Below are 27,841 nucleotides of genomic sequence, written 5' to 3' on the forward strand. Positions count from 1 at the left end.
CTGAAGCGATGCTATCGTTCCCGTAGCACCATGCCAGGGAATGATCCCTGCTCCAGGCTGGCTGCAGCCACCACGCTCTGTGTTCACTTCACACGGCAGCGGCAGCAGCAGCAGCACAGCGGAAGCCCCGCCCCCGCGACGTCAGCGCCATCGGCGGCCCGCCCATTGGCTGAGCACGGCGTCCGTCACCCGCGTCGCTGCTGCTTCCGCGCTCTGCGTTCCACTGGGATCTGGTCCAACGTTCTAGAACGTTATCAGGGATACGGAGCCAGTAACGGCGCTGCTCGGTGCTCTACCCGCGCGCCTGTCCCAGCCACCGCCGCTGCTGCTGCCGCCGCCGGGGAGAGGAGGGGGAGCCGCGCTGTAATCCGCAGGTAAGGAGCTGTCACTGGTGCAGCCTGTGTATCTGCCCCGGGGGCAGTGCTGGGGGGCCGGGGGCTGGTGCAGCACGTTCTGCCCTACCAGCTGGTGTCCTGTGTGTGTGCCTCATACGTGTAACGTGTGCGCTGGGGGATGCTCATAGTACATAGCTGCTGCTGCTGCTGCTGTGATCAACTGGTACCTGCACCTATAGGGAGAGTGGCAGCAGCCATAGTACATACATAGCTCCTATACAGAGAGAGTGGCAGCAGCCATAGTACATACATAGCTCCTATACAGAGCCATAGTACACAGCTCCTATACAGAGCCATAGTACATAGCAGCTGCTGCTGTGATCAACTGGTACCTGCACCTATAGGGAGAGTGGCAGCCATAGTACATACACAGCTCATATACAGAGCCATAGTACACAGCTCATATACAGAGCCATAGTACATAGCTCATATACAGAGCCATAGTACATAGCTCATATACAGAGCAATAGTACATAGCAGCTGCTGCTGTGATCAACTGGTACCTTCACCTATAGGGAGAGTGGCAGCAGCCATAGAACATACATAGCTCCTATACAGAGCCATAGTACACAGCTCCTATACAGAGCCATAGTACATAGCAGCTGCTGCTGTGATCAACTGGTACCTGAACCTATAGGGAGAATGGCAGCCATAGTACATACACAGCTCCTATACAGAGCCATAGTACATAGCTTCTATACAGAGCCATAGTACATAGCTCATATACAGAGCCATAGTACATAGCTCATATACAGAGCCATAGTACATAGCTCATATACAGAGCCATAGTACATAGCTCATATACAGAGCCATAGTACATAGCAGCTGCTGCTGTGATCAACTGGTACCTGCACCTATAGGGAGAGTGGCAGCAGCCATAGTACATACATAGCTCCTATACAGAGCCATAGTACACAGCTCCTATACAGAGCCATAGTACACAGCTCCTATACAGAGCCATAGTACATAGCAGCTGCTGCTGTGATCAACTGGTACCTGCACCTATAGGGAGAGTGGCAGCCATAGTACATACACAGCTCATATACAGAGCCATAGTACATAGCTCATATACAGAGCCATAGCACATATACAGAGCCATAGTACATAGCTCATATACAGAGCCATAGTACATAGCAGCTGCTGCTGTGATCAACTGGTACCTGCACCTATAGGGAGAGTGGCAGCAGCCATAGTACATACACAGCTCATATACAGAGCCATAGTACATACATAGCTCATATACAGAGCCATAGTACATACATAGCTCATATACAGAGCCATAGTACATACATAGCTCATATACAGAGCCATAGTACATACATAGCTCATATACAGAGCCATAGTACATACATAGCTCATATACAGAGCCATAGTACATACATAGCTCATATACAGAGCCATAGTACATACATAGCTCATATACAGAGCCATAGTACATACATAGCTCATATACAGAGCCATAGTACATACATAGCTCATATACAGAGCCATAGTACATACATAGCTCATATACAGAGCCATAGTACATACATAGCTCATATACAGAGCCATAGTACATACATAGCTCATATACAGAGCCATAGTACATACATAGCTCATATACAGAGCCATAGTACATACATAGCTCATATACAGAGCCATAGTACATACATAGCTCATATACAGAGCCATAGTACATACATAGCTCATATACAGAGCCATAGTACATAGCAGCTGCTGCTGTGATTAACTGGTACCTGCACCTATAGGGAGAGTGGCAGCAGCATACAGAGCCATAGTACATACATAGCTCCTATACAGGGAGAGTGGCAGCAGCCATAGTACATACATAGCTCCTATACAGAGAGAGTGGCAGCAGCCATAGTACATACATAGCTCCTATACAGAGAGAGTGGCAGCAGCCATAGTACATACATAGCTCCTATACAGAGAGAGTGGCAGCCATAGTACATAGCTCCTATACAGAGAGTGGCAGCCATAGTACACAGCTCCTATACAGAGCCATAGTACATAGCTGCTGCTGCTGCTGCTGTGATCAACTGGTACCTGCACCTATAGGGAGAGTGGCAGCAGCCATAGTACACAACTCCTCTACAGAGAGTGGCAGCAGCCATAGTACACAATTCCTCCACAGAGAGAGTGGCAGCAGCCATCGTACATACACAGCTCCTATACAGAGCCATAGTACACAGCTCCTATACAGAGCCATAGTACACAGCTCCTATACAGAGCCATAGTACATAGCAGCTGCTGCTGTGATCAACTCGTACCTGCACCTATAGGGAGAGTGGCAGCCATAGTACATACACAGCTCCTATACAGAGCCATAGTACACAGCTCCTATACAGAGCCATAGTACACAGCTCCTATACAGAGCCATAGTACACAGCTCCTATACAGAGCCATAGTACACAGCTCCTATACAGAGCCATAGTACATAGCAGCTGCTGCTGTGATCAACTGGTACCTGCACCTATAGGGAGAGTGGCAGCCATAGTACATACACAGCTCATATACAGAGCCATAGTACATAGCTCATATACAGAGCCATAGCACATATACAGAGCCATAGTACATAGCAGCTGCTGCTGTGATCAACTGGTACCTGCACCTATAGGGAGAGTGGCAGCAGCCATAGTACATACACAGCTCATATACAGAGCCATAGTACATACATAGCTCATATACAGAGCCATAGTACATACATAGCTCATATACAGAGCCATAGTACATACATAGCTCATATACAGAGCCATAGTACATACATAGCTCATATACAGAGCCATAGTACATACATAGCTCATATACAGAGCCATAGTACATACATAGCTCATATACAGAGCCATAGTACATACATAGCTCATATACAGAGCCATAGTACATACATAGCTCATATACAGAGCCATAGTACATACATAGCTCATATACAGAGCCATAGTACATACATAGCTCATATACAGAGCCATAGTACATACATAGCTCATATACAGAGCCATAGTACATACATAGCTCATATACAGAGCCATAGTACATACATAGCTCATATACAGAGCCATAGTACATACATAGCTCATATACAGAGCCATAGTACATACATAGCTCATATACAGAGCCATAGTACATACACAGCTCATATACAGAGCCATAGTACATACACAGCTCATATACAGAGCCATAGTACATACACAGCTCCTATACAGAGCCTTAGTACATAGCTCATATACAGAGCCATAGTGCATAGCTCATATACAGAGCCATAGTGCATAGCTCATATACAGAGCCATAGTGCATAGCTCATATACAGAGCCATAGTGCATAGCTCATATACAGAGCCATAGTGCATAGCTCATATACAGAGCCATAGTGCATAGCTCATATACAGAGCCATAGTGCATAGCTCATATACAGAGCCATAGTGCATAGCTCATATACAGAGCCATAGTGCATAGCTCATATACAGAGCCATAGTGCATAGCTCATATACAGAGCCATAGTACATAGCAGCTGCTGCTGTGATCAACTGGTACCTGCACCTATTAGGAGAGTGGCAGCAGCCATAGTACATAGCTCCTATACAGAGAGAGCGGCAGCAGCCATAGTACATACATAGCTCCTATACAGAGAGAGCGGCAGCAGCCATAGTACATACATAGCTCCTATACAGAGAGAGCGGCAGCAGCCATCGTGCATACATAGCTCCTATACAGAGAGAGCGGCAGCAGCCATAGTACATACATAGCTCCTATACAGAGAGAGCGGCAGCAGCCATCGTACATACATAGCTCCTATACAGAGAGAGCGGCAGCAGCCATCGTACATACATAGCTCCTATACAGAGAGAGCGGCAGCAGCCATAGTACATACACAGCTCCTATACAGAGAGAGCGGCAGCAGCCGTAGTACATACACAGCTCCTATACAGAGAGAGCGGCAGCAGCCGTAGTACATACACAGCTCCTATACAGAGAGAGTGGCAGCAGCCGTAGTACATACATAGCTCCTATACAGAGAGAGTGGCAGCAGCCGTAGTACATACATAGCTCCTATACAGAGAGAGTGGCAGCAGCCGTAGTACATACATAGCTCCTATACAGAGAGAGTGGCAGCAGCCGTAGTACATACATAGCTCCTATACAGAGAGAGTGGCAGCAGCCGTAGTACATACATAGCTCCTATACAGAGAGAGTGGCAGCAGCCGTAGTACATACATAGCTCCTATACAGAGAGAGTGGCAGCAGCCGTAGTACATACATAGCTCCTATACAGAGAGAGTGGCAGCAGCCGTAGTACATACATAGCTCCTATACAGAGAGAGTGGCAGCAGCCGTAGTACATACATAGCTCCTATACAGAGAGAGTGGCAGCAGCTGTAGTACATACATAGATCAGGAGATAGCTGTAGTATTAGTAGTGTGCGTCCTAAAGTGTTTGATGTGATGTGTGTGGCCTCACTATAGTACATTGTGGCCCTTATTCTGGTTGACTCGCTGAGGTGCAAATTCGCAGCCTTGCGAGTCACTCTAACCCCGCCTTGTGAATGGTTAGCCGGCGCCACCCATTTGCGCGCCGGGTATGTTCGTCCGGCACACGAACGGATGTTTTAAATAAACAAAACAACCATTCGGATGCCTGTGGGAACCTCCCCCGTCTTTCGATGGTCGCGACTATCGAATGATGGGAAAAGCACACGCATATGTACTGGTGGCCCAGACCACTCTTACACATGAACGAAGCAATGCAGTGATATGGGAAGGAAGCTGACATCCGGCTATGTCAGCTGTCCGCACCCCGCACGTGCGTCACGACCGCATTACCATATGTACACTCAGCGTTTTCTTGGGAACACTGGGCATATGCTAATATCCCTGCCCAGCACACCACTCTCCTCTTCTCACCCCCCCCCCCCCCCGAGTTCGCACCCTCCCATCGTATGCACATGCGCAAAAATGCGGTTGCGCATATGCAAAACATCGGTCCCCGTTGCGAATTCGCGCAAGGGCGATTTAAAGCAGACTAAGGTATATTTTTTAGTTATGCGGTCACTGGATAGACAATATCTAGGCCGACATTGACAAAAGACTGACACAAACTTATGGTCGACATGATAATGGTTGACATGCGTTTTTCACGTTTATTTTTTACAGGTGGATTTTCATACTATCAGTGGGCAGATAATAGTGTGCCGGACACATGGCGAGCACAGCGGTGCACTTATAACGGTGTCCATGGTGACATAGACCCCACATTTATTTATAGTTAACTCCTGTTGACCTTATTCATGTCGAACATAATCTTGCGTCGACCATGGTAGTTTCTGCGTAGAAGACATTGATCAGTGTTCTAAGTAATTGTAATGAAGTGACAGTACATCGTTATTTCCATAGCATATGGGCAGAGGACGCGGCACGTGTGCATTCTGTGTGTGGGGCCAGGGAGGGAAGAGGGGTGCAATACTCACCCTACAGCTGTCGGAAACGAGGCCACTGGGGTAATCTCCGCATCGGGATCTGTACTTTCTTTGATGCCTTTTTCCCCTCAATTAAACCATCAGGCGCTGCCCACTGCAATCCACGGTGCAGAACTGTCTGGCTCTGCTTATGACTGCGTGTGCGGCGCTGGATATGTACCTTGTCGCGTGTTATGCCATGTTTCGTACTGTATGTGTATTTCTTGCCTTTCGTACGCCTCTCCTGGCTATATTCTCCAAGGCACCGCAGTACCCTGTGCTGCGTGTATACATAAAGGATCATGTTGGCACTCACATGCTATCTCCGGGTGATTTAAGTGTGCGGCTCTACTAATATTTGCGTATGCAATCTGTGCCCTATAAATAAGCAGCGCGTTGGATATGATTATGTAATCTGTAGTTATGTAATCCCACAGAACTTCTACTTGTGACAATACAGAACCAGCGATGGGCTTTACCCTCTGTGCATGCACTTGCCCTGTGGGTGACACTGCGGAGGATGGGCACTGCTGGCCCTACCACGTTGTAAGGTCTTGCATGTATTGTCTGTAATTTGCATGTGTATACGCAGCTCCGGGTACCCCCGGGGTGAGATCATTGTGTACAGACAGAGCAGGACTAAATGGGAAACAAATGCTCATTGCATCAGCTGCTGGCTGGAAGGGTTCTGCATCTCAAAAAATGCTCAGCCCACATCAGGGGGCAAGGGACGGGTTGTTTATTGCCAAAATTGGTTGTTTGTGCAGATGTGTTCCTCTCACTGGGTCAGAGGGCTGCGTTCTTGCACTGTCCTGTCCCAAGCTGCTCTACAGGGTGACTGTGTGGCTGGATCCGGTTACTAGCCTGTGGCTGCAGAGCTGACACTTTGTTTGTCATTGTTCTGCATTTGTCAGGATCACTGGTCATTACATGTTTATTTAGTTGTTTACTTATCTGCTCGTTGTAACAACGACTTCTGTGTGTAGTGTACACGGATCAGAGCATCAGCGCGCCAAGCAGATCTTTAGCCAATTCAGAATGATTTCTTTGCGGAACGCCTCCTGGCGACAAAACGCTAATGAGGCGGAAAGGGGGCATGTACTACTTCCCCTTCCCGCTTCGACCGTTTCTATATAAACTGTGTTTGTAGCGCGCTCCTCCGCCATTTTCACTACCAAATGCTGCAGTGTTTTGGTCAACTTTTGGTTTTTGTGCACTTTACCCAGAACAGAATCCTGGGTAAAAATATGTATCACAAGGGTAGAACACTGCATTCTGGGAAAAACAGTGCAACGTGGATAGAGAGAAAAAATTGTTAATCTCTTCATGTGGCCAAAGTAAACGTAAAAAAAATATTTACAAACAAATTGGCAATAAATTACATAGATTCATTAAAAACAAAGTTAAAAGTTTTAATTTTATGTAGATTAGTCCCGACAGAAAAAAATGGCGTGTTCAGATTGTCTAGAGCAGGCATGTCCAACGTTGGCCCTCCAGATGTTTTGAAACTACACATCCCAGCATGCTTTGCAATAGTTTTAGCATTCTCTAATAGCAAAACTGTAGCAAAGCATGCTGGGATGTGTAGTTTCACAACATCTGGAGGGCCAATGTTGGACATGCCTGGTCTAGAGCCTGACTAAAAACTGGTGAACCCATTTAGACAAGTTGACACTGAATAGGCTAAATCACATTAACGTTAGAGTTTAGACAATTTGCAAAATATATGACTTTTGGCAGTCGAGGCAAGCGAAGCGTGTTGTCAGGCAGGAAGCCCTGTACACACGGGGTGATTTCAGCCATTATCGCTGGGTATATGGTCGCTGAGCAACCACATCCCCGTGTGTACAGGGTGACTGTCGCCGGGAGCACACTCCCGCGGCCAGCTCTGGGGTGGTTGCTGGTCGGAGGCGCATGCTCCTGTAATCAGCTTCCCCCAGCAGAGTCTCCTTTTTATCAGCGACTATTTTCCGGTCGCTGATGAAAACGTGTGTACTGAGCAATAATCAATTTGCCCTTTTTTTTTTTTTTTTAGGCGGAAAATATGCTGTTTCCGCCAAAACGAACCTAACGACCAACACTAAATAACCCCCATAGTTCACGTGGATAAGAAAATACGAAAAAGGGGAAAAAAAATAGTAAAAAGCTCTTGAACTTTTGATAAGTTGACCTTTCATCCCCTTAGTTAAAGTATTATCATATTCATTGGACATACAAATAATGTTTCCTGCGTCTAACCTAATAAGTCTATATGGAAGTCATGCCCTATCTCCTCTTAAATAGTTAATTTTATCTTCTTATTTTTTTACTTTTATTTGTTATTTTATATATAGGTCCTGGTTGCTGGGTGGGAACCAGCGTGCCGAGGGGGGTAGTGTGGGTCGCTGCCGCAGGGACCCTTCCACAACACTCTGGTCTGGGTACAGTGTGTGCCAGTAGCCTGTTGGTGGGTGCGGTGCGGCCAGTGCTGTCCACTATCGTTCCTGGGATTTATTAGGGGTGCCCCAGATATGTAGAGAAATGCACTCTGGGTAAGGAAGCCGCAGGACCCATATGCTGGGTGGTCTCCCCTGTACACTGAAGCAGAAAATGTTAGTCTTCCTTGCGGCGTAAGAAAAGAGCGGAGATCTTTGTTCCGGTGTTATATGCGGTGTACATTCCAGGTGTAGAAAAGTTTGGGAAGGAGACCACGTTTCACCTGGGGGAGTCATCTCTCCATCCAGAGGTCTTTCGGCCGTTAATTTGAAAGCGAATATCGCGGCCTCTTCGCACAACTACAATCGCACAATCCCAATGTTATTTCAGGCACTGAAACGTATCCTCGTGGCTCTGGTCACATCGGTCTTGGTATACCGACATTCTCAGTGTCGGCAGCTTTCAGGTGGCGACTTCCGCTTCATCCATACAAGCCTCTGTTGGCTTTAAAGGTTTGTCCGCTCTGAAACCGGTTCTGTCACGCAATTATCACAGAACGCGGAAGATCTACATCTTGCAGTCTCTTTTTTTTTTACCTCTCTAGGATGTTAGGGCCTTTTTTGACCCATATCAAATGCCCAAGTCTCCTCCTAGGAAGGTTAAGTACTGATTTTCCCTGGCAATTTTCTTCCAAAGGCTTTTGGCCCTTCTTCCAGAGGTCCGAACCTTTTGTAAATGGCGTGGTGTAAATTCAACCACCGTCCCCCGATCTGTAGGATCTTAATCTAGTTCTATCGCTATAAATCTGGTTCCTTTTGAGCCTTTGGATTCGCTTCATTGGAATCTGGTCTTCTTTCTGTCTTGGCTCGTTTCAGAGTTGGGAACTTTGTCCTGCAAGCCGTCTTTCCATTCCACTTTTCACGTAAACCAGGAAATGTTTTCCGGACACTTCTTGGGAACGGAAAGATCTACTGACCATAGTTGGAGCGTTGAGGATGTACTTGGATAAGACTTCGGTCTGTCACATGTAACGTGATTGGCCAGCCATAAGTCTAAGTATTGCGCATTGGATCCGCTCCGACATCATCGCTCATGCCTTTTCTAGTTTAGGGGCGACTGGCGCCATGCTTCATTCCATTAGGGCGGTGGATCGACACTGATGTTTGGTGGAAAGCGTCTGTCCTGTAGCATCCTGGTCCTCTGTATGTTTTCTTTTTCCCCACTGGTTTGTGTAATGGATTTACTAGGTTACTGGTTACTCCTTAACAGAATTTCTTAAAGAAGTTCTGGAATTCAGGGGTTTCCTGTGGTAAAGGAAAAGCAGTATGTATATTATTTGTCAGCGCCATCTTTGTTCCTGGCTAATCGCCAGTTGTAGGAATCCTGTTCCGTTTACTTCACTCTGTGAGGGAAATGTATAAATCCTCCCCGTACAATATAAGAGTCTGGGCATCGTCCCTGGGCGGCTTGTGGTTCCTCTGCGGGAATGTGCCCGGGGGCCATCTGTATGTGCTGGCAAGTGACAAGTTGTGGTTTTTCCTTGTGCGCAGAACTATTTATTTCCTCGGTGCCAGGAAATGTAACCAGTCCTGTGAGTGATGCTGCCGCATGCGCCTTGTTCTTCTGTCACATTAGCTGCCCTGTCCTGGGATGTTGGTGTGCCGGCGCCCTGTGCTGGGATGTTGGTGTGCCGGCGCCCTGTGCTGGGATGTTGGTGTGCCGGCGCCCTGTGCTGGGATGTAGGTGTGCCGGCGCCCTGTGCTGGGATGTCGGTGTGCCGGCGCCCTGTGCTGGGATGTCGGTGTGCCGGCGCCCTGTGCTGGGATGTCGGTGTGCCGGCGCCCTGTGCTGGGATGTCGGTGTGCCGGCGCCCTGTGCTGGGATGTCGGTGTGCCGGCGCCCTGTGCTGGGATGTCGGTGTGCCGGCGCCCTGTGCTGGGATGTCGGTGTGCCGGCGCCCTGTGCTGGGATGTCGGTGTGCCGGCGCCCTGTGCTGGGATGTCGGTGTGCCGGCGCCCTGTGCTGTTATGTCGGTGTGCCGGCGCCCTGTGCTGTTATGTCGGTGTGCCGGCGCCCTGTGCTGGGATGTCGGTGTGCCGGCGCCCTGTGCTGGGATGTCGGTGTGCCGGCGCCCTGTGCTGGGATGTCGGTGTGCCGGCGCCCTGTGCTGGGATGTCGGTGTGCCGGCGCCCTGTGCTGGGATGTCGGTGTGCCGGCGCCCTGTGCTGGGATGTCGGTGTGCCGGCGCCCTGTGCTGGGATGTCGGTGTGCCGGCGCCCTGTGCTGGGATGTCGGTGTGCCCACATCACAATCTGATATTTAATTCCATTACCCCTCATGGGCTCATTGCCTGCGGTGGGCTTTGCCCCTGTAAGTGATCCCGTTGTCTGTGCCCTCACCTGTATCCTGATTATTGGCAGCGCTGGGCACGGAGACGAGTGTCACCGCCATTGTGATGTCATTGATTGTGCCACTTTCCATGTACATGTCATAGTGACATCGGCCATGGGAAGCTGTGACAGGCCAGCCGTGCCCTGAGCAATGTTACAGTTGTATGGACATCCGAAAATAGCAGGGTAATGTGACCCCCTAGGGGCGCGCGCTGCTCCTGGTGAGGGAAGACCAACAATGTGCAGAGCAGATGTAATAAAATATAGAGAGATAAAGTACCAACCAATCTGCTTGTCCTGTAGCATGCCAGTTAGGAGCTGATTGGCAGGTATGATGCACCAATCAACTGTCATTTTTGAAACATGCTGCGTTACCACCTTCCACTTTATCGCTTCAACAGGTTTAATGTATCTGCCCCACAGCCTGTAATGTGACAGTTAAGAGCTGGTTAGTTCATACTTTATCTCTCTCCAATACTTAGTAGAATAGAAATATAAAGCGGTCTCTGAGCTCTGCACTGCCTTGTATCTGTCCTCCGGCTGTCCTGAGGCTCCGCGCTGCCTTGCATCCTGCGTATCTGTCCTCCGGCTGTCCTGAGGCTCCGCGCTGCCTTGTATCCTGCGTATCTGTCCTCCGGCTGTCCTGAGGCTCCGCACTGCCTTGCATCCTGCGTATCTGTCCTCCGGCTGTCCTGAGGCTCCGCGCTGCCTTGTATCCTGCGTATCTGTCCTCCGGCTGTCCTGAGGCTCCGCACTGCCTTGCATCCTGCGCATCTGTCCTCCGGCTGTCCTGAGGCTCCGCGCTGCCTTGTATCCTGCGTATCTGTCCTGTGGCTGTCCTGAGGCTCCGCGCTGCCTTGTATCCTGCGTATCTGTCCTCCGGCTGTCCTGAGGCTCCGCGCTGCCTTGTATCCTGCGTATCTGTCCTCCGGCTGTCCTGAGGCTCCGCGCTGCCTTGTATCCTGCGTACCTGTCCTGTGGCTGTCCTGAGGCTCCGCGCTGCCTTGTATCCTGCGTATCTGTCCTCCGGCTGTCCTGAGGCTCCGCGCTGCCTTGTATCCTGCGTATCTGTCCTCCGGCTGTCCTGGGGCTCCGCGCTGCCTTGTATCCTGCGTATCTGTCCTCCGGCTGTCCTGAGGCTCCGCGCTGCCTTGTATCCTGCGTATCTGTCCTCCGGCTGTCCTGAGGCTCTGCGCTGCCTTGTATCCTGCGTATCTGTCCTCCGGCTGTCCTGAGTCTGATCCCGCTGTCTCCCGGCTCCGATATCTGCTGTTACGGAGTGCCGCAGCTGCGCACGATACACAACTGGTGGTTAATGACAATGCGGGGGGAATACTCAAACTCATGGAGTGGCGGCGTTTTCTCCCTAGGGTCTGTGTCGGCTGGCGGAGTAAGGGCATCTGGTGTCAACAGCGTCCACTCTGTAGTTTAGCCCAGTGCGTTAGTCACTTCTAGATCTTGTTCTGCACTTGCTTATGTCTCAACCCTGTCCCTTCGCTGCTTAAATCTTAATGTATATAAAAGGGAACTTTCTTTTTAAAATGTATTTTTTGTTCTAAACTTGTTCCTGCACCTGACATAAACACCACAGTAGATAAGAACATTCCAGCCTCTTCTGTGCCCAAGCCCGAGGCTATTTCTGTCTCTGCACCAACTATCACCGGCTCTCCTTATCTTACTGACTGGCCTGGCAGGCCTCCGTTTCTCACACAAGGTCCCACTAAATTATTGCAATGGTTTTAACGCTACCGGAGACTCCACAGATTAGTGTACTTTCTAGCACCCTGCGCCCTCCAAAGCCCATGCAGTTCCTCTTTCCTGTCTGGGGTGGTTCTTCTAGCACAGTCAGATCTGTATTTCAGTGAACCGCCAGCCGAGAGCACGTTCTACAGGCTTATTCTGCACACACCTCTATAGGCTGCCAGCAAATCCTGTCTTCTGTAGTCATTGCGCCAAATCCTGAAACGCTCTCCCTCATATGGCGGGTGGCGGGTGTTCTGCGTCTTCTCTCCGCCCTTACACTGTAAGCAGGTGTGCATGAGCCAATTCATGGCCAGCGTTGTCTTTCCACCTGCGCCCGAGGGAGGGCCGCTGGGCTATAATGGGGAATTTGCAGGTGGGTGTGTGGATATGTTTGAGGACTGCGCATATTTTTGCGTCCCTGTATATATGCCTAGTTTCAGGCATACACTGACTGACCATGCGGACGGCCAATGGTTAGGTTTCTGTGTACAGGCGAATGTGCGCGTTCACGTCTAAACGTGCGATGCAGAAACGATTTTAAGGACGACAGGTGACGCCTTTAAACCCGTAACTGCTGGGGTGCATAGCACAACATACACATTTTTATAGTGCCTGGGCCTCCTACAGAACTGGGGTCCGGTTCATAATTTCCTTGGTGCCGCAATGATCGGTCCTTAACCCCCACAATACTGCAGCCCTCTGTGTGCGGCGGCACACATTATTATGCAAAAAATTACCCGCAGTGCGGCAGGGTTACCCCTACCCTTACTGGGGGGGGGGGGGGTATAGTGGGAAGCTGTAAATAGGTAAATAAAACAGATCCCTCTAACGCCAATTCTCTCAGTAAATGTAAATGACCATTGCTGAAGACATCATATCTAGATCTGTGTGTAATCTGATCCAGCGGTGGCGCTGACACCGTCCTCACCTCCAGCACAATGTACTGTGCCACAGATATCTCCTAGGGACGAGGACACTGAGCTTCACTCCGATGTCCTGGGAAATGCAGTATGTGAGAGCGATACCGTGTGGGGTAAATGCTTCTGGAAGATTGACAAGGTTTAAAGAGCAGCAGAACAAACTGTAGAGGTCATAATAGCCGGCTTGTTTCTGCAACGTAATGCGACCTTTGTAGCCTGGTTTATTTTTGGCAAACGCCACCTTCCCCTTGTTACTGAGAGAAGACGGCACACAGGAGTCCAGCTCCGTCCGTATGTTCCCTGAGCTGTGGCCGGCGTAGCAAAGGTACCTCCGATATAGTCACTTATACCTCCTTAGTCTGGGGTCGGCAGCTGCACGTCCTGTTATATGCAGGGACTATTTCTGGAGTGTATCCTAAGGGGGAATGGAAGATTGCAATCTTGTTCAAATCGGCCGCAGATTGCACCGGAAAGGTGTTCCTTGGTCTGATCCTGGTCATGTATAAAGCAGCTGTTTTATTTTTTGTTGTGTTTTTTTTTTTTGCAATTCCAGCAAGGTCATTTGTTTAAGCAAACCATTATTTTGCCAACATTTCATACAGCACCCCCACTGAAATGAGTGGGCACATTGAATAATTGTGTGAACCTCCGGGCATAGAGTTTTCCATGCGTAACAATGAGATGTATTTGTGGGTTACGCTGATACCTGGACTCCGCGCTGGAGGTGTGAGGTGTGCTGCGAATGATCCGCCTGGAGCGAGATGAAACGCGTTATGGCACCTTCTTGGGTCTGCGTCTGTTGTACGCATAATACTTAATCTGACACACTAAGCTATGCGCTGTATGTGTCTAGCTCAGGCCTGGCCAAACGATGGCCCTCCAGCTGTTGTGAAACTACAAGTTTCATCATGCCTTGTGACAGTTTTGCTATTTGGGGATGCTAAAACAATGGCAAGGCATGCTGGGATGTGTAGTTTCACGGAATGAGATCATTGGATATACAGTAACTAGGTTGGCAGGTCATTAGGTCAACATGGGGAGGGTCGACATGGGGTTTTTCACTCAAATTCCCCCCTCCCCCCCCTGAATTTCAACAGTCGACATGGACACTGAAACGTTGACACTATTTTTTTCTCCCACTACACCCTAGTGGATGGTAGGACATGCAATACCACCTGTCAGCTCAAACCCCCCCCCCCCCCATATGTTGACCTTTTGACTGTCATCCTAATGTCCTGTCGACAAGTGGTGTGTCGACCTAGTGACCGTAACCCAGTTTCACAAGAGCTGGAGGGCCACAGTTCGGCCATGCCTGCTGTCGCTGGTTTCTCCTTGAGGCCTATGGAAGTGTGAGCAGGAATCAGGCTACTGAGAGTGCACGTAAGTCCTTGTGAACAAGCCTGCAGGGAACTGGTTACAGATAAGCTGCTGGGAGATTCCCATGTGGAACAGGTTCACCTTTCACTTATTTACTATAAAATCTCTGATGGTCCTGAGAAAATAGTGCACTAGAGGGCGCCATCCACATATTCTAGTCTATTGGGGTACAGGGGGCGGCTTCCATCTTTGGCTTTGACCTGCGATAGTGTGATGATGTAGTAAGTAATGGGCGTGAGTTTTTTTATTTTTATGGGTGCCTTAAACCAAATGCACTGGTTTTAGATTCAACAGCCCAAATTTAATTTTTCCATGTGTTTAAGGTCCTTTTGTGATGTAAGGTTGGTACGTTACGCTGAATTGCCCCCACATAATGACACCTCTCAACATTTCAAGCACAGTGGGGGGAAAGAGCAAAATAAGTTTTGCAGTGCTCAGTGGTGTTCTAAAGCCTCTCTGCTCACTGTGTTCCAGATGTATCAAGCTTAGAAAACTGATAAAAAGAGAGTGATAAGCAACCAGCCAATCCGCTCCCAACTGTAATTTTTTAAACCAGACCTGTAAGTTGACAGTTAAGAACTGATTGGCTGTTTTTTTACTTGTTTTATCACTTTTTGAAGCTTGATACATCTGGACCCTAGTCCTGTGACTGTGGTTGCCATGGTAGCAACGTCCTACTGTGAAAACAGCAGCAATTAGAATCCTAACTTACTTTCTTGCACGGCTGTCAGTAACGATGCCTGGCACAAAAAAATGTAAACTCGTTTTTTTGTGGGATCGCTGCTTTGTTTTGAGGGTTACGCAGCTGCTGGTGTTTGGCTTCACAACCTGAATTAACGACTAGAACAACAAAACTATTGATTACAACATAATCCAGGTCACTATAACAAAGCGTCCTGCCATGGAAGAACCTGGTCATAGGCATTGGCACTGATTTTGGTTCCAGTATGCACCGCGGCACACAACACAGTGAGATCTAGACTGGCAGAGCCGCAGTGTGTTTGGCGTAATCCGCTAACCGGCCTACGCATATTCCCGCCTACTTATCACTCCGAGCCTTGTAGCTCGTAATTCCATGTGCTGCCGGAATGTGCACGCTTCGCTTGTAAGGGGAACTATGGGGCAGATGTATTAAGCCTGGTGACAGGATAAAGCGGAAGGTGATCATTCACCAGCCAATCAGCTGTGTGTGAATAAATGACAGTTAGGAGCTGATTGGCTGGTGCATATCACCTTCCACTTTATCCCGTCACCAGGCTTAATACATCTTCCTCTATATGTGCTGGAAGGGAAGATATGTCGGTATATGTGTACCAGGACCTGGTGTGTACACGCGGTTGGATTTCGATAAGATTTGGTCTATTCGACCTGGTCTGAAGTTTGTTTTTTTCTACCCTTTTTCGACTTTCAATATTTTCCATTCAATTTCATATTTGATGTGCATTCCATTTGCATTATTCGATTTCACTTTGATCTCAGTGTTCCTGATCCTTCAGGCTGGAGATTCAATTTGAATCAGGATTGAATCGAATGCTGCAGTTAGATTTGCACCATCTACATTAGATTTCCACTATATATTGTTATCCGCCAAGACTATTTCTCTATTCGATTTACACCACACGGGAGCGAGCATCGGGATCGAATGTCGAATGCCTGTTCGATTTTCTATTCGATTTGATTTTGCTTCTAGAAGCAGAATCGAATAGGAAAATAGTCGTATCTCACCGTGTGTACCCTCTATTAGAGTGACACAATGGAGAGGGATAAAGTACCAACCAATCAAAAACAACCTTTAACACGGCAGTTAGAAGCGGGTTGGCTGGTAGTTTACCTCTCACCGCTATATCGCAGTACATCTGCCCCTCAAAGACTTACCCCTGCTAATGTCCGTATTTATTAATATTACGTATTACGTGTATTACCGTTACGTCCGTTACATTGTAAGATCCCTCAGTATGTTTTGGTATTTGCAGTTACTGTGTGTGTGTGTGTGTGTGTGTGTGTGTGTGTGTGTGTGTGGTGGACACAAACACACACATACTGTTATGTAACCATCTGTCTTTTGTACTTCCCAGGGCAAAGATGAACGTGGGTGTAGCACACAGCGAGGTGAACCCAAACACCCGGGTTATGAACAGTCGTGGAATGTGGCTGACTTACGCCCTGGGAGTCGGAATGCTGCATATCGTCCTGCTCAGCATTCCGTTCTTCAGTGTCCCCGTGGCCTGGACGCTGACTAATGTCATCCACAACCTGGTGAGTGCGGGGGCTGACGTTCTGGCTGCATTCGGTGCGGGAAGCACGCAGTTCTGCGCAGAGCAGCAACCGGCGCCGTAGCAGCAGGTATCGGGTGGATGAAACTGAAAAGAGGTGTAAAAATAAAAACTTTAGTGGAGAAGGATAAAGTTTGGCGGTTGCCTGTAGCAACCAATTAGCTGCTAGCAGATGTTGCCAATTTTTAATAATTGCTTATTAGGGTCCCTTATCTCTGACTGTAATCTGCATTTATTCCCCGCAATCTCTTATATAATAGGAGTAAAAACACAGATACAAGAAAAATCGGCGCTCAACCCTAAAAACACTGTCTTTATATAATCAATTGGAGGTATAGCCCCAATACACTGAGCTTATATAATAGCCCAGACCTGTCAATCTGTGAGTTTGTCCATTCCCACGGAACTGTCGTGGCACAGTCGCCCGGTTGCAGCCGGCTGTCACCACTGGAAAGGATGGCTGCCGGCCTGTGACCATTGTGAACTTCTGCGTGTTTCGCCGCCCGGCTTCAACCGGAGCATGTGAAACAGTCCTAATTGTGCCCATGTAATTGTAATTAAACAATAGATGAACGAATATCATATGCCCCTATCACTCCTGCCTCTCCTTATTCTTAAAATAAGAAGGGCCAGGCACTTCAAAAATCATTTACATTAATTTCAGTTTTCCAGGGGGCCGGCAAATAACCTAATTAATAACAGCAGCCCCGAACCAGCAGCAGTGCCGGCTCCAGCAGGACCATCAACACCATCAATGGTGCCATACAGCAGGGCTATATTTCACACGGGTGTGGTATGGGGCCCCGACAGTGGGGAGCCCAACAGTCAGTATCCTGACTGCCGGTGCTCTGCCAGGGGGAGAGCACAAAGAAGCCGCTTGCGGGATTGCTGCACTCGCCATACTGCGGCCACAGTGGCTTGCTACGCTCGCCACAGGTTCTATTCTCCCTCTATGGGGGTTGTGAACAACCAAAATGAAAAATAGCCCCTGTGAGTCGGGATCCCCCCCTGTTGGAGCACTGGCAGTCGGGATCCCTGCTGTCGGAGCGTCATCCGGCACCCATTTCACACAATAAAGCTGTTTACGTGTTCAGGGGGCGGAGCCCCTTACGATGGTGTTAACCCGCTCTGTCCTGTTTCCTCCCCCCCTCCCCCCTCAAGTGCAGAGTTATATTTATTAACAAAGGTGCCCATACGCGGTGCGCTCTCCCGTGGGCATCTCATCACACAGTACAAGAAGAATGTGCTGCACATACTTTTTGTGCTGCCCTCGGATCGCATCACACGCAAAACACTTGCGTTGCGATCCAGCCCAGCACTATGTACGGGCATCTTTACACCTCCAAAACGTTGTACTAAAGAACTTTGGAGAAGGTTTAGAAACCAGGGAGCTTGATCTTCAGGCCCTACTTCCATTACTTGGAGGGTAGAATTCCTTCTGTACTGTACGTAGCTGGCTGTCTCCTCGGAGATCTCTCCCCATTGGCGATGAGTAATGGGTTGAAAGCAAAGTGTTTTCCCTCTGGCATTAAAGAAAGCTACATTAGTCTGCTCGCGACCATGGATATGTCATTTAACCCTAGCATGCAGATTCCCTGCCTGGTGCAATGCCAGCAACGTGTCTGTGTACGGTGCCCGGTGTTGGCAGCACCTGTGGGAATAACGGATTGGATCGCTATTTCTGGAAACCTTTCGCTGCCAACTCCTCTCCAGAATCCATTTTTAATTGTTTCTTAATGCTTGAGGACAATTCCTGAGTGCATTTAAGTATGTGAGAATGTGTTTCTTCATTTGGGAAACATGTTTCTGCCTTCTGTCATTTTTAAGTGTGTTAAAAGTTTTCCCCAACTTGAACTTTTCTCTGTACGTGTGGCTGCAATGTTGCGGATATCTGTACGTCCCAAATGCCTTGATTTTGGTTGGACAATCCCAAATTGCGGCTACTGGCCAGCTGTCGGGCATGACCGTCCCAATTTGGGGTACTTGGGACGTACACCCAATTTACTATGGTGAATGGCTGTTGCACACAGCAAAGGCAGCTGCACCTCTAGTTTGCACAAAACTTCCACTGGAATGTGGCCACGCCTCCGGTGTGCCCCGCCCCATATTGAAGCGGGATACAGTCATTGGGTCACCAGCATGTCATTCCGCTGGAATGTGGTGACGCCTCTGGTGTGCTCCGCCCCATATTGAATCGGGATACAGTCATTGGGTCACCAGCATGTCATTCCGTTGGAATGTGGCCACGCCTCCGGTGTGTGTGCCCCGCCCCATATTGAAGCAGGATACAGTCATTGGGTCACCAGCATGTCATTCCGTTGGAATGTGGCCACGCCTCCGGTGTGCCCCGCCCCATATTGAAGCGGGATACAGTCATTGGGTCACCAGCATGTCATTCCGTTGGAATGTGGCCACGCCTCCGGTGTGCCCCGCCCCATATTGAAGCAGGATACAGTCATTGGGTCACCAGCATGTCATTCCGTTGGAATGTGGCCACGCCTCCGGTGTGCTCCGCCCCATATTGAAGCGGGGTACAGTCATTGGGTCACCAGCATGATGGTAGACAAGCATTAGGTCAACACCATTAGTTCGACATGCATTTATGTTGACAGGGTTATTAGGTCGACATTTTTTTTTTTACTGGGGTTTTTTTTTTTTTTTTTTTAGCAAAAATGTGCCGACATGCGGTATTTCATGCCCTACCATCCACTAGGGCGTGGTGGGAGAATAAAATAGTGCCGAACATAGCGAGGCACCGTGCCCCAGGGGACTCGGTGCTATGTTTTAATGTTTATGTGTTGACATTCAATTAAAAAAAAAAAAAGTAAACTTTTTCTATGTCGACCTTGCCCATGTGGACCTAATGACCCTGTCGACTTAGTCATCTCTAACTTAAGGCATGTCGACTTTAACTCATGTCGACCTAATGGTGTAGACCTAATGCTTGTCTGCCATCATTTCTATTGCCCTAATGATCCATACCCCATGATGCACAGACGTTGGCGGCTCCGGTAAATCCATGCATCGTTATAATCCTGTATTAATGTTTCTCCCGTTTTGTGTGTGTATTGCAGGGAATGTATGTGTTCTTGCACGCTGTGAAGGGCACGCCATTCGAGACACCAGACCAGGGCAAAGCCAGGCTACTAACACACTGGGAACAGCTGGATTACGGGGTGCAGTTTACGTCGTCAAGAAAATTCTTCACCATATCCCCGATTATTCTGTGAGTTGCGTTGGATCGTTTGTTAAATCTCCTTCACAAGTCTCCGTGGTTTGATCATAAACCGCTAAACTCTGCTTTGTTCTAGATCAGCGATGGGGATTCTTCGGCCCTCCAGCTGCTGTTTAACTACACATCCCAGCATGCCCTGCAACAGTTTTCGCATGGCCAAATAACAAAACTGTAGCAGGGCATGCTGGGATGTGTAGTTCAACAGCAGCTGGAGGAGGGCCAAAGGTTCCCCATCCCAGCGATTTCTAGGCTAACTGCCTGGCTCTGGGATATGGCATTTAGAAGCAAATGTACTAAGCCTTGGAGAGCAACCAAGTACCAACACATTCGCTCCTGCCATTTTTCAAGCACAGCCTGTAATGTGGCAGTTAGGAGCCGATTGGCTGATACTTTATCACTCATGAGTTATTAGTAACTTCTTGTCCATCTTTTTCCTCCCAGATACTTCCTGACCAGCTTCTACACCAAGTACGACCCAACGCATTTCTTAATCAACACCACCTCGCTCCTCAGCGTCCTCATCCCGAAATTACCTCAGCTGCACGGGGTACGAATCTTTGGCATCAACAAATACTGAGCGGGCGAGCCCGCGGCACCTACATTTGTTGTCCCGAGCGCAGATCTCCGCGGCCGCGGTTTTTATCCATTCTGACGGAAACGGATAGCCGGCTCGGCCATTGTAACACTTTATACAGTACAGCTCCAGCCGCACCTTCCTTGTAAGCTTTTTGGGATCCACCCTGACTTTGATAAAGGAAGGGGCGTCTCCCTGAATCCTCTGCGGGCGGTGTAGAGAAAGAGAGCGCGCGGTGTAGATTGTCAGCTGGGCAGGCCCAGCTGCGACCCGGAGTTTGCAATGCATCGACAAGACTGACCTGAAAATTACAGAACAAGGGTAGAGAGACTGCTATGCGGAGGAACGGACTGATGGGCGCATCACGGACACCAACAAAATAAACTTGTCCGTTTCTGGTTTTTGATCATTTTATCCGTAGCGAAGCTCATCTGTGCGTCTGACATACCTGCTGCATGACGTGTTGCTAATGAAGTGCACTAGTGGATTTTATTTTGCTGTTTCCTACGTTGTATTTGCTCGCGCCGCTCCTTAGGCGGTTTGTCACATGTATATGTATTGTGTGTGTTTTTTTTTTTTTTTTTATTATTGTGAACGTTGTATTCTCAGTAGTCATCGGTTACCAACGAGCGCACAAGTCCGCATTCACGAGTGGAGGAATTCCCGCATTTCAAGTGTTCCGTTTCAGTTTGGTTATTTGTTACCTCTCGGTGACTCCCCGGAATCTGTACAGTGCGCAGTTCCGCAGCGGCGCGATCGCCATAGCGACTTGTTTCAGGAGAATGTAGAATACATCACGGTATTATTTTTTAGTTTGTTTTATAAAATGTTATTAATGGGTCTGGCACAAATTGTGTCGGCAGTCAGCATCATTTTTGTACATGTTGGGGTGCGCTATGGACGGTACGAGAGGACATGTCTATTCAACGCTGCATTTAGAGAGACAGGCTGTAGGTTGGGTAACAGGTGACACCTTGTGTTACTATCTCTGCGGTTATTTAGCATTGTAGGTGACTGTGTACACACACTGCACTAAGTGTATGAGGTATTTGTAAAAACACAGTTGTATGGGGTACAAGGACGGATTATAATATATATTTGTATTTTATGGAAAGTTGGTGATTAGGGGGCTGTGTATTACGCCTCGGAGAGTGAGTGTACCCAGCCAATCGGCTCCTAAATAATTTCACAGGTTGTGTTTGAAAAATGACTGATTGGTTTATACTTGATCACTTACTAAGGGGGTTGGGATCATTGGCTCGACCACAGGAAGGGCGACGCCCTCAAAAGGTCGACCCAAGCATTCGGTCGACATGGGGAAAGATTACGGTCAAGTCTACGTGGGATTTTCATGGTTTTTTTTTACCTGGACATGGTGCTACGCTCGGCACACTATTTTATTCTCCCACCACGCCCTAGTGGATGGATGGGCGGGCATGAAATACCGCCTGTCGGCACATGTCGGCTAGAAAAGAAGTGGAAACCCTAGGTTGACCATTTTTGACTGTCGACCTTCCCTATGTCTACCTAATCACCATGTCAACCTACAGCTATGTCTATACTTTGAGGGTTTAGCTACGGCCTGTCGGCCTTCAGTGGTCAACCTAATGAATGTGGACTTTCCGGTGATGGACTTAGTGACCATGTACCTTAAGGCTTAGTACATCTGCCCATTATTCACTTCTAATATCCATACATATACACTAAGTGACAGCATGTACACACACACATATATATAGATATTAAGTATGCTTAAATCAGGCCTGACTCTCCAGCTGCCGTGAAACTAAAAGTCCCAGCATGCCCTGCTACCATTTTGCTTTTAGGGAAGGCTAAAACTGTGGCAGGGCATGCTGGGTTATGTAGTTGCTCCACAGCTGGAGAGCTGCAGGTTCCTCAGACTTGGCCTAGATGGTAACTTTACAACGTTTGCACCTTGCTGTACCACAACTATACAACATACAGTGGTGCCTGTAACACAGCAGCTGGGGACAGGCCGTGATTTTACGCTCCTTTGCCTTTTGTGTATTACGTCTTATTTATCATTTATCCAACTCTGATCTGCTGTGAATGGATAATGACCTAAACCAGGCATGTCCAACATACGGCCCTCCAGCTGTTGTGACACTAAACATCCCAGCATGCCTTGCCATAGTTTAACATTTCCTAATAGCAAAACTAAGGCAAGGCATGATGGGACTTGTAGTTTCACAACAGCTGGAGGGCCACAGGTTGACATGCTTGACCTAAATGCACCTTACAAGCTACTTAGAAGATTTGGGATGATTACAACCAAAACATTTACAATAGTGAGACGCGAAGGGTTATTATTTTTGTCTGTCTATTTTTATTTTATTAAATAAAATTTTTTTTTTTTTTAGAAATAATGAGAGAATCTTAGAACGTGACCCCCCCCCCCCCCCCCCCCTTTTTTTTTTTTTTTATATAAAGTTGTTTGGAAAAGCGAAGAATAGATTTGCCGGAATCGTAGCTGTAATCATATTCTCAGTTGCTATTGCTGTTGTCAGCGGTGACCGTTCTGCTTTCCCCTTTTTGTGTTGTCATTCTCGGTAGCTTTTCAGTTTACATAATAAAACAACTTTTGCCCTTGATGTGTCGTTACTGTGGGTTTCCTAGATAAGGCTTTTTACTATAGGGTTACAAGTGCATTTGGACACAAATCCTCTTTATACCACAATCATGCACTTGAACGTAAGAGCTCTTCGTTGTTCAGTTACAATACCCTTTGTTAAATAACACATTTCAATATACTCCCATACTCAGGATTCAAACCCATCACCTGTAGCATCCCAGGTAAACACCCTAGTCATTAAACTATTTGATCCTGCATGAAAACTGAGATTTTTAACTATATGAAGCTTCTTGTACTTTAACAAACTAGATAGCATTGCAATTGAGTATCACAGGTTCTCAAACTCGGTCCCACAGAGCGCACTTGTTACAAGTCTCACAGAATCACAAGTGAAATAATTTGCTCCACCTGCGGATCTTTTAAAATGTGTCAGTGAGTAATGAACGCACCTGTGCACTTGTCGGGTGACCTGGAATACATGAACCGTGTGGTGTCCTGGGGACCGAGTTTAAGAACCCCTGGAGTAGATCTGTGGAGTGTTTAGCCACACACTACATAATTCTGCTCAGTTGTAATGCTGCTCATTTTTTTTTCTCGAGGTACAAGGTGACCTTTGAAATAGTTTGTATTCTCTTGCTGTCTATGCTGGGTCAATGCATAGCGTGTCTGACTGCAATGCCATAGGCGATGGGTTAGAATCCCGGGTATGTCAGTATCTTGAAATGTAATAAGGACAGTGTGACTAAATAACAATGAGTTCTGAAGTTAAGTTTGATATTGTCCAGAATGTATGTGCCATATTGTACACCCAGACTTACCGCCTTGCAGCATGAGCGATGGTAACAGTAGATCCCATGTGTACGGGGCTTTAGACTGTGTACATGTTAAGCCCCATACACACTAGCCGATGGGGGCCACGGCCGAAATAGTTAACCCTATTTGCCGCCAATATTGTTTGTACACACTGAGTAATATCGGTTGCCAATATCGCTCAGTGATGTCACCCAGACCCGCTATACATTCATGCTTGGCTATATTGCCAAATTGACCTGCATGTCTGAAAGACGTGGATAACTGGTAATGACGCACAGGTAGGGTGGCAAATCCCGGAATTGTCGGGGTCCCGGGATTTAGCCCCAAAATGTCCGGGATTTCAATCCCGGGATTGAAGTATCCAATCCCGGGATTTTGGGATTAGACTGTGCATGTGCAGTCTAATGCCAGGCAGCGTCTGAGCGGCCTGCGCAGTGTGATTCGGTCATAGGTCACGCTGCATAGGCTGCAGCGCTACACCAGCGCCGCCCGGAACTCGCTCACCGTCCGGCTTACCCCATCCACACGCATTATACCCGCCGCCTGCCCCCTACGCTACTCCTCAGAAGTGATGGTGGCGCCGGAACCCGCTAGCCACCGGGCCTCCCTCAGCTGCACGCATAATACCCTCTGCCCCCTGCTCCCCAAAAGTGAGTCAGTGTGGGGCACAGGGGCAATTTTTTTTTTTTTTTTAGGGATGCCAATCCCGATTCCCGGGGTTGGCATCCCTACGCACAGGAGCATGCACAGTTAATGACATTGAGTGTCCACTCTAGACAACATTGTAAACCACATCACTCAGAAGCCCCTTTCTGGACTTTAGACAATTTGACCATAAACTATATAGTTCTGATTTCCCTTGAACTCCCCAGAGCTCTTTCCCAAAATTCGGGGGGAGTGACAATAGGTCACACGGGAGCGCTAATATCAATTATTCAATGGGGGATCTATATTGATCTGGTTTGTAAGCTGCTGCCCCTTATATTAAGAGGTTCTTGTGGACCTCTGAAGGAAAACTATAGCAATTGGAGTCAGTGAAAATCACCAGCTCCTGCTACAAGAGGCGCAGCTACACCCAGTAAATTAAACACTATTTTTTATATAATAATAATAATAATATTTCATTATTTAGCAAAAATATCATTAATCTGAACAATAAAACATTTTTGAAGTGCACTTCTATCACAATAAAATAGACACATAAGACATACAACATGTAACAAAAAATCCATCTAATATTAGGCTGATTGATATATTGCTATATGAGGCTTTGGTATATATAATTGAGGCAACGGATTTTATAATTGCCAGTTCCGCATCAAAGGTTATTAGTTCCTGTGGCCATGATGATATAAGTCCTTTATGGTGTCTTTCAGGCCGTCTCTTATATATGATTGACTCAAAGGACCAGGTGACAACAACGCAGCCAAATGATTGGCTAATCAGAAAAGATAAATATTTGGACCAGGAGACAATTGGCTTGTGTCCTGAAGAAGCGTATCAGTGAAACACGTGTCAGGCAACACAATAGGCCATTGTCTAGCAGTGTCAACAATGTTATATAACCTGAAACGATTATACTGTCAGCTTATTTAAATTAAATCAAAAGGGAGTGATACCCTAATCAGGGATAGACTGAAAGTCTGCCCAACCAAGCAACATCTGAATGCAGAAAAACGTAGATTAATTACAAGAATTATCTGACTGTGATTACCTGTAGAGTAGTGGTATTTTTACAAATTATCCACCAGAGGGCAGCAGACCAATAAGTGATCTATAGTGATTTCTTTATATCAAGGGTTTTAACAAGGTACAGGTGGGAGACATTCTTCACAGGAAGAGGAGCAACAGAACACGAGGACATGCACTGACACTAGGGGGAGGAAGGTACAGGTGGGAGACATTCTTCACAGGAAGAGGAGCAACAGAACAAGAGGACATGCACTGACACTAGAGGGAGGAAGGTACAGGTCGGAGACATTAGTCACAGGAAGAGGAGCAGCAGAACACGAGGACACGCACTGACACTAGGGGGAGGAAGGTACAGGTGGGAGACATTCTTCACAGGTAGAGGAGCAACAGAACACGAGGACATGCACTGACACTAGGGGGAGGAAGGTGCAGGTGGGAGACATTCTTCACAGGAAGAGGAGCAACAGAACACGAGGACATGCACTGACACTAGAGGGAGGAAGGTACAGGTGGGAGACATTAGTCACAGGAAGAGGAGCAGCAGAACACGAGGACATGCACTGACACTAGGGGGAGGAAGGTACAGGTGGGAGACATTAGTCACAGGAAGAGGAGCAGCAGAACACGAGGACATGCACTGACACTAGGGGGAGGAAGGTACAGGTGGGAGACATTCTTCACAGGAAGAGGAGCAGCAGAACACGAGGACATGCACTGACACAGGAAGGTACAGGTGGGAGACATTCTTCACAGGAAGAGGAGCAGCAGAACACGAGGACATGCACTGACACTAGGGGGAGGAAGGTACAGGTGGGAGACATTCTTCACAGGAAGAGGAGCAACAGAACACGAGGACATGCACTGACACTAGAGGGAGGAAGGTACAGGTGGGAGACATTAGTCACAGGAAGAGGAGCAGCAGAACACGAGGACATGCACTGACACTAGGGGGAGGAAGGTACAGGTGGGAGACATTAGTCACAGGAAGAGGAGCAGCAGAACACGAGGACATGCACTGACACTAGGGGGAGGAAGGTACAGGTGGGAGACATTCTTCACAGGAAGAGGAGCAGCAGAACACGAGGACATGCACTGACACAGGAAGGTACAGGTGGGAGACATTCTTCACAGGAAGAGGAGCAACAGAACACGAGGACATGCACTGACACTAGGGGGAGGAAGGTACAGGTGGGAGACATTCTTCACAGGAAGAGGAGCAGCAGAACACGAGGACATGCACTGACACTAGGGGGAGGAAGGTACAGGTGGGAGACATTCTTCACAGGAAGAGGAGCAACAGAACACGAGGACATGCACTGACACTAGAGGGAGGAAGGTACAGGTGGGAGACATTAGTCACAGGAAGAGGAGCAGCAGAACACGAGGACATGCACTGACACTAGGGGGAGGAAGGTACAGGTGGGAGACATTAGTCACAGGAAGAGGAGCAGCAGAACACGAGGACATGCACTGACACTAGGGGGAGGAAGGTACAGGTGGGAGACATTCTTCACAGGAAGAGGAGCAGCAGAACACGAGGACATGCACTGACACTAGAGGGAGGAAGATTCAGGGGAAATGTGAGGAAGAATTACTTCACAGAAAGAGTAGTAGATTAGTGGAATAGCCTCCCATCAGAGGTGGTAGACGCAAATACAGTAGTACAATTTAAACACGCTTGGGATAAGCATATTGATATCCTTACAAAAAAATAAGGATCAAATATGGTTTGAGGTAACATGTTTAAAAAAAGGGGCAGACTAGATGGGCCAAGTGGTTCTTATCTGCCGTCAAATTCTGTTTGTATGCACTGGTTATAGCAACATATTGAGTAGCAGCATCCAAAAGTAAACACTGAGGTGACATACTTCAGAAACTGTATGAAGCATATTAGAAGCAGCATACAGGGAAAAAGCCTCTAAAATCAGCTGCAGAAGCGGTACACCTCGGAGACTGTGTAAATCACCTGCCAATA

General features: G+C 47.9%; 2 protein-coding genes across 3 annotated transcripts in view; one reads left to right on the top strand and one right to left on the bottom strand.

Moving 5' to 3' along the window:
* The window catches only part of PMS1 (PMS1 homolog 1, mismatch repair system component), a 58,267-nt gene extending 58,061 nt beyond the window's left edge, over window positions 1-206 (bottom strand). Inside the window, exon 1 of the mRNA XM_083154263.1 lies at window positions 1-206. The gene's annotated coding sequence lies outside the window, so the exon portion shown is untranslated.
* Window positions 159-23,380, top strand: ORMDL1 (ORMDL sphingolipid biosynthesis regulator 1). Of its 2 annotated transcripts, none has more exons than XM_083154264.1 (4): window positions 159-374; window positions 16,762-16,942; window positions 20,034-20,185; window positions 20,636-23,380. In XM_083154264.1, exons 2-4 carry the CDS (start codon window positions 16,769-16,771, stop codon window positions 20,769-20,771), a joined length of 462 nt encoding a protein of 153 aa, XP_083010390.1. In that variant the 5' UTR covers window positions 159-374; window positions 16,762-16,768; the 3' UTR covers window positions 20,772-23,380. The 2 variants fall into 2 exon arrangements, with proteins under 2 accessions (XP_083010390.1, XP_083010391.1); XM_083154265.1 differs by lacking the exon at window positions 159-374 and adding an exon at window positions 13,545-13,634.
* Window positions 23,381-27,841: the final 4,461 nt, after the last annotated feature.

Source organism: Crinia signifera, chromosome 7 (genome assembly GCF_055691185.1).
Source record: "Crinia signifera chromosome 7, ASM5569118v1, whole genome shotgun sequence".
Classification (NCBI taxonomy): Eukaryota; Metazoa; Chordata; class Amphibia; order Anura; family Myobatrachidae; genus Crinia; species Crinia signifera.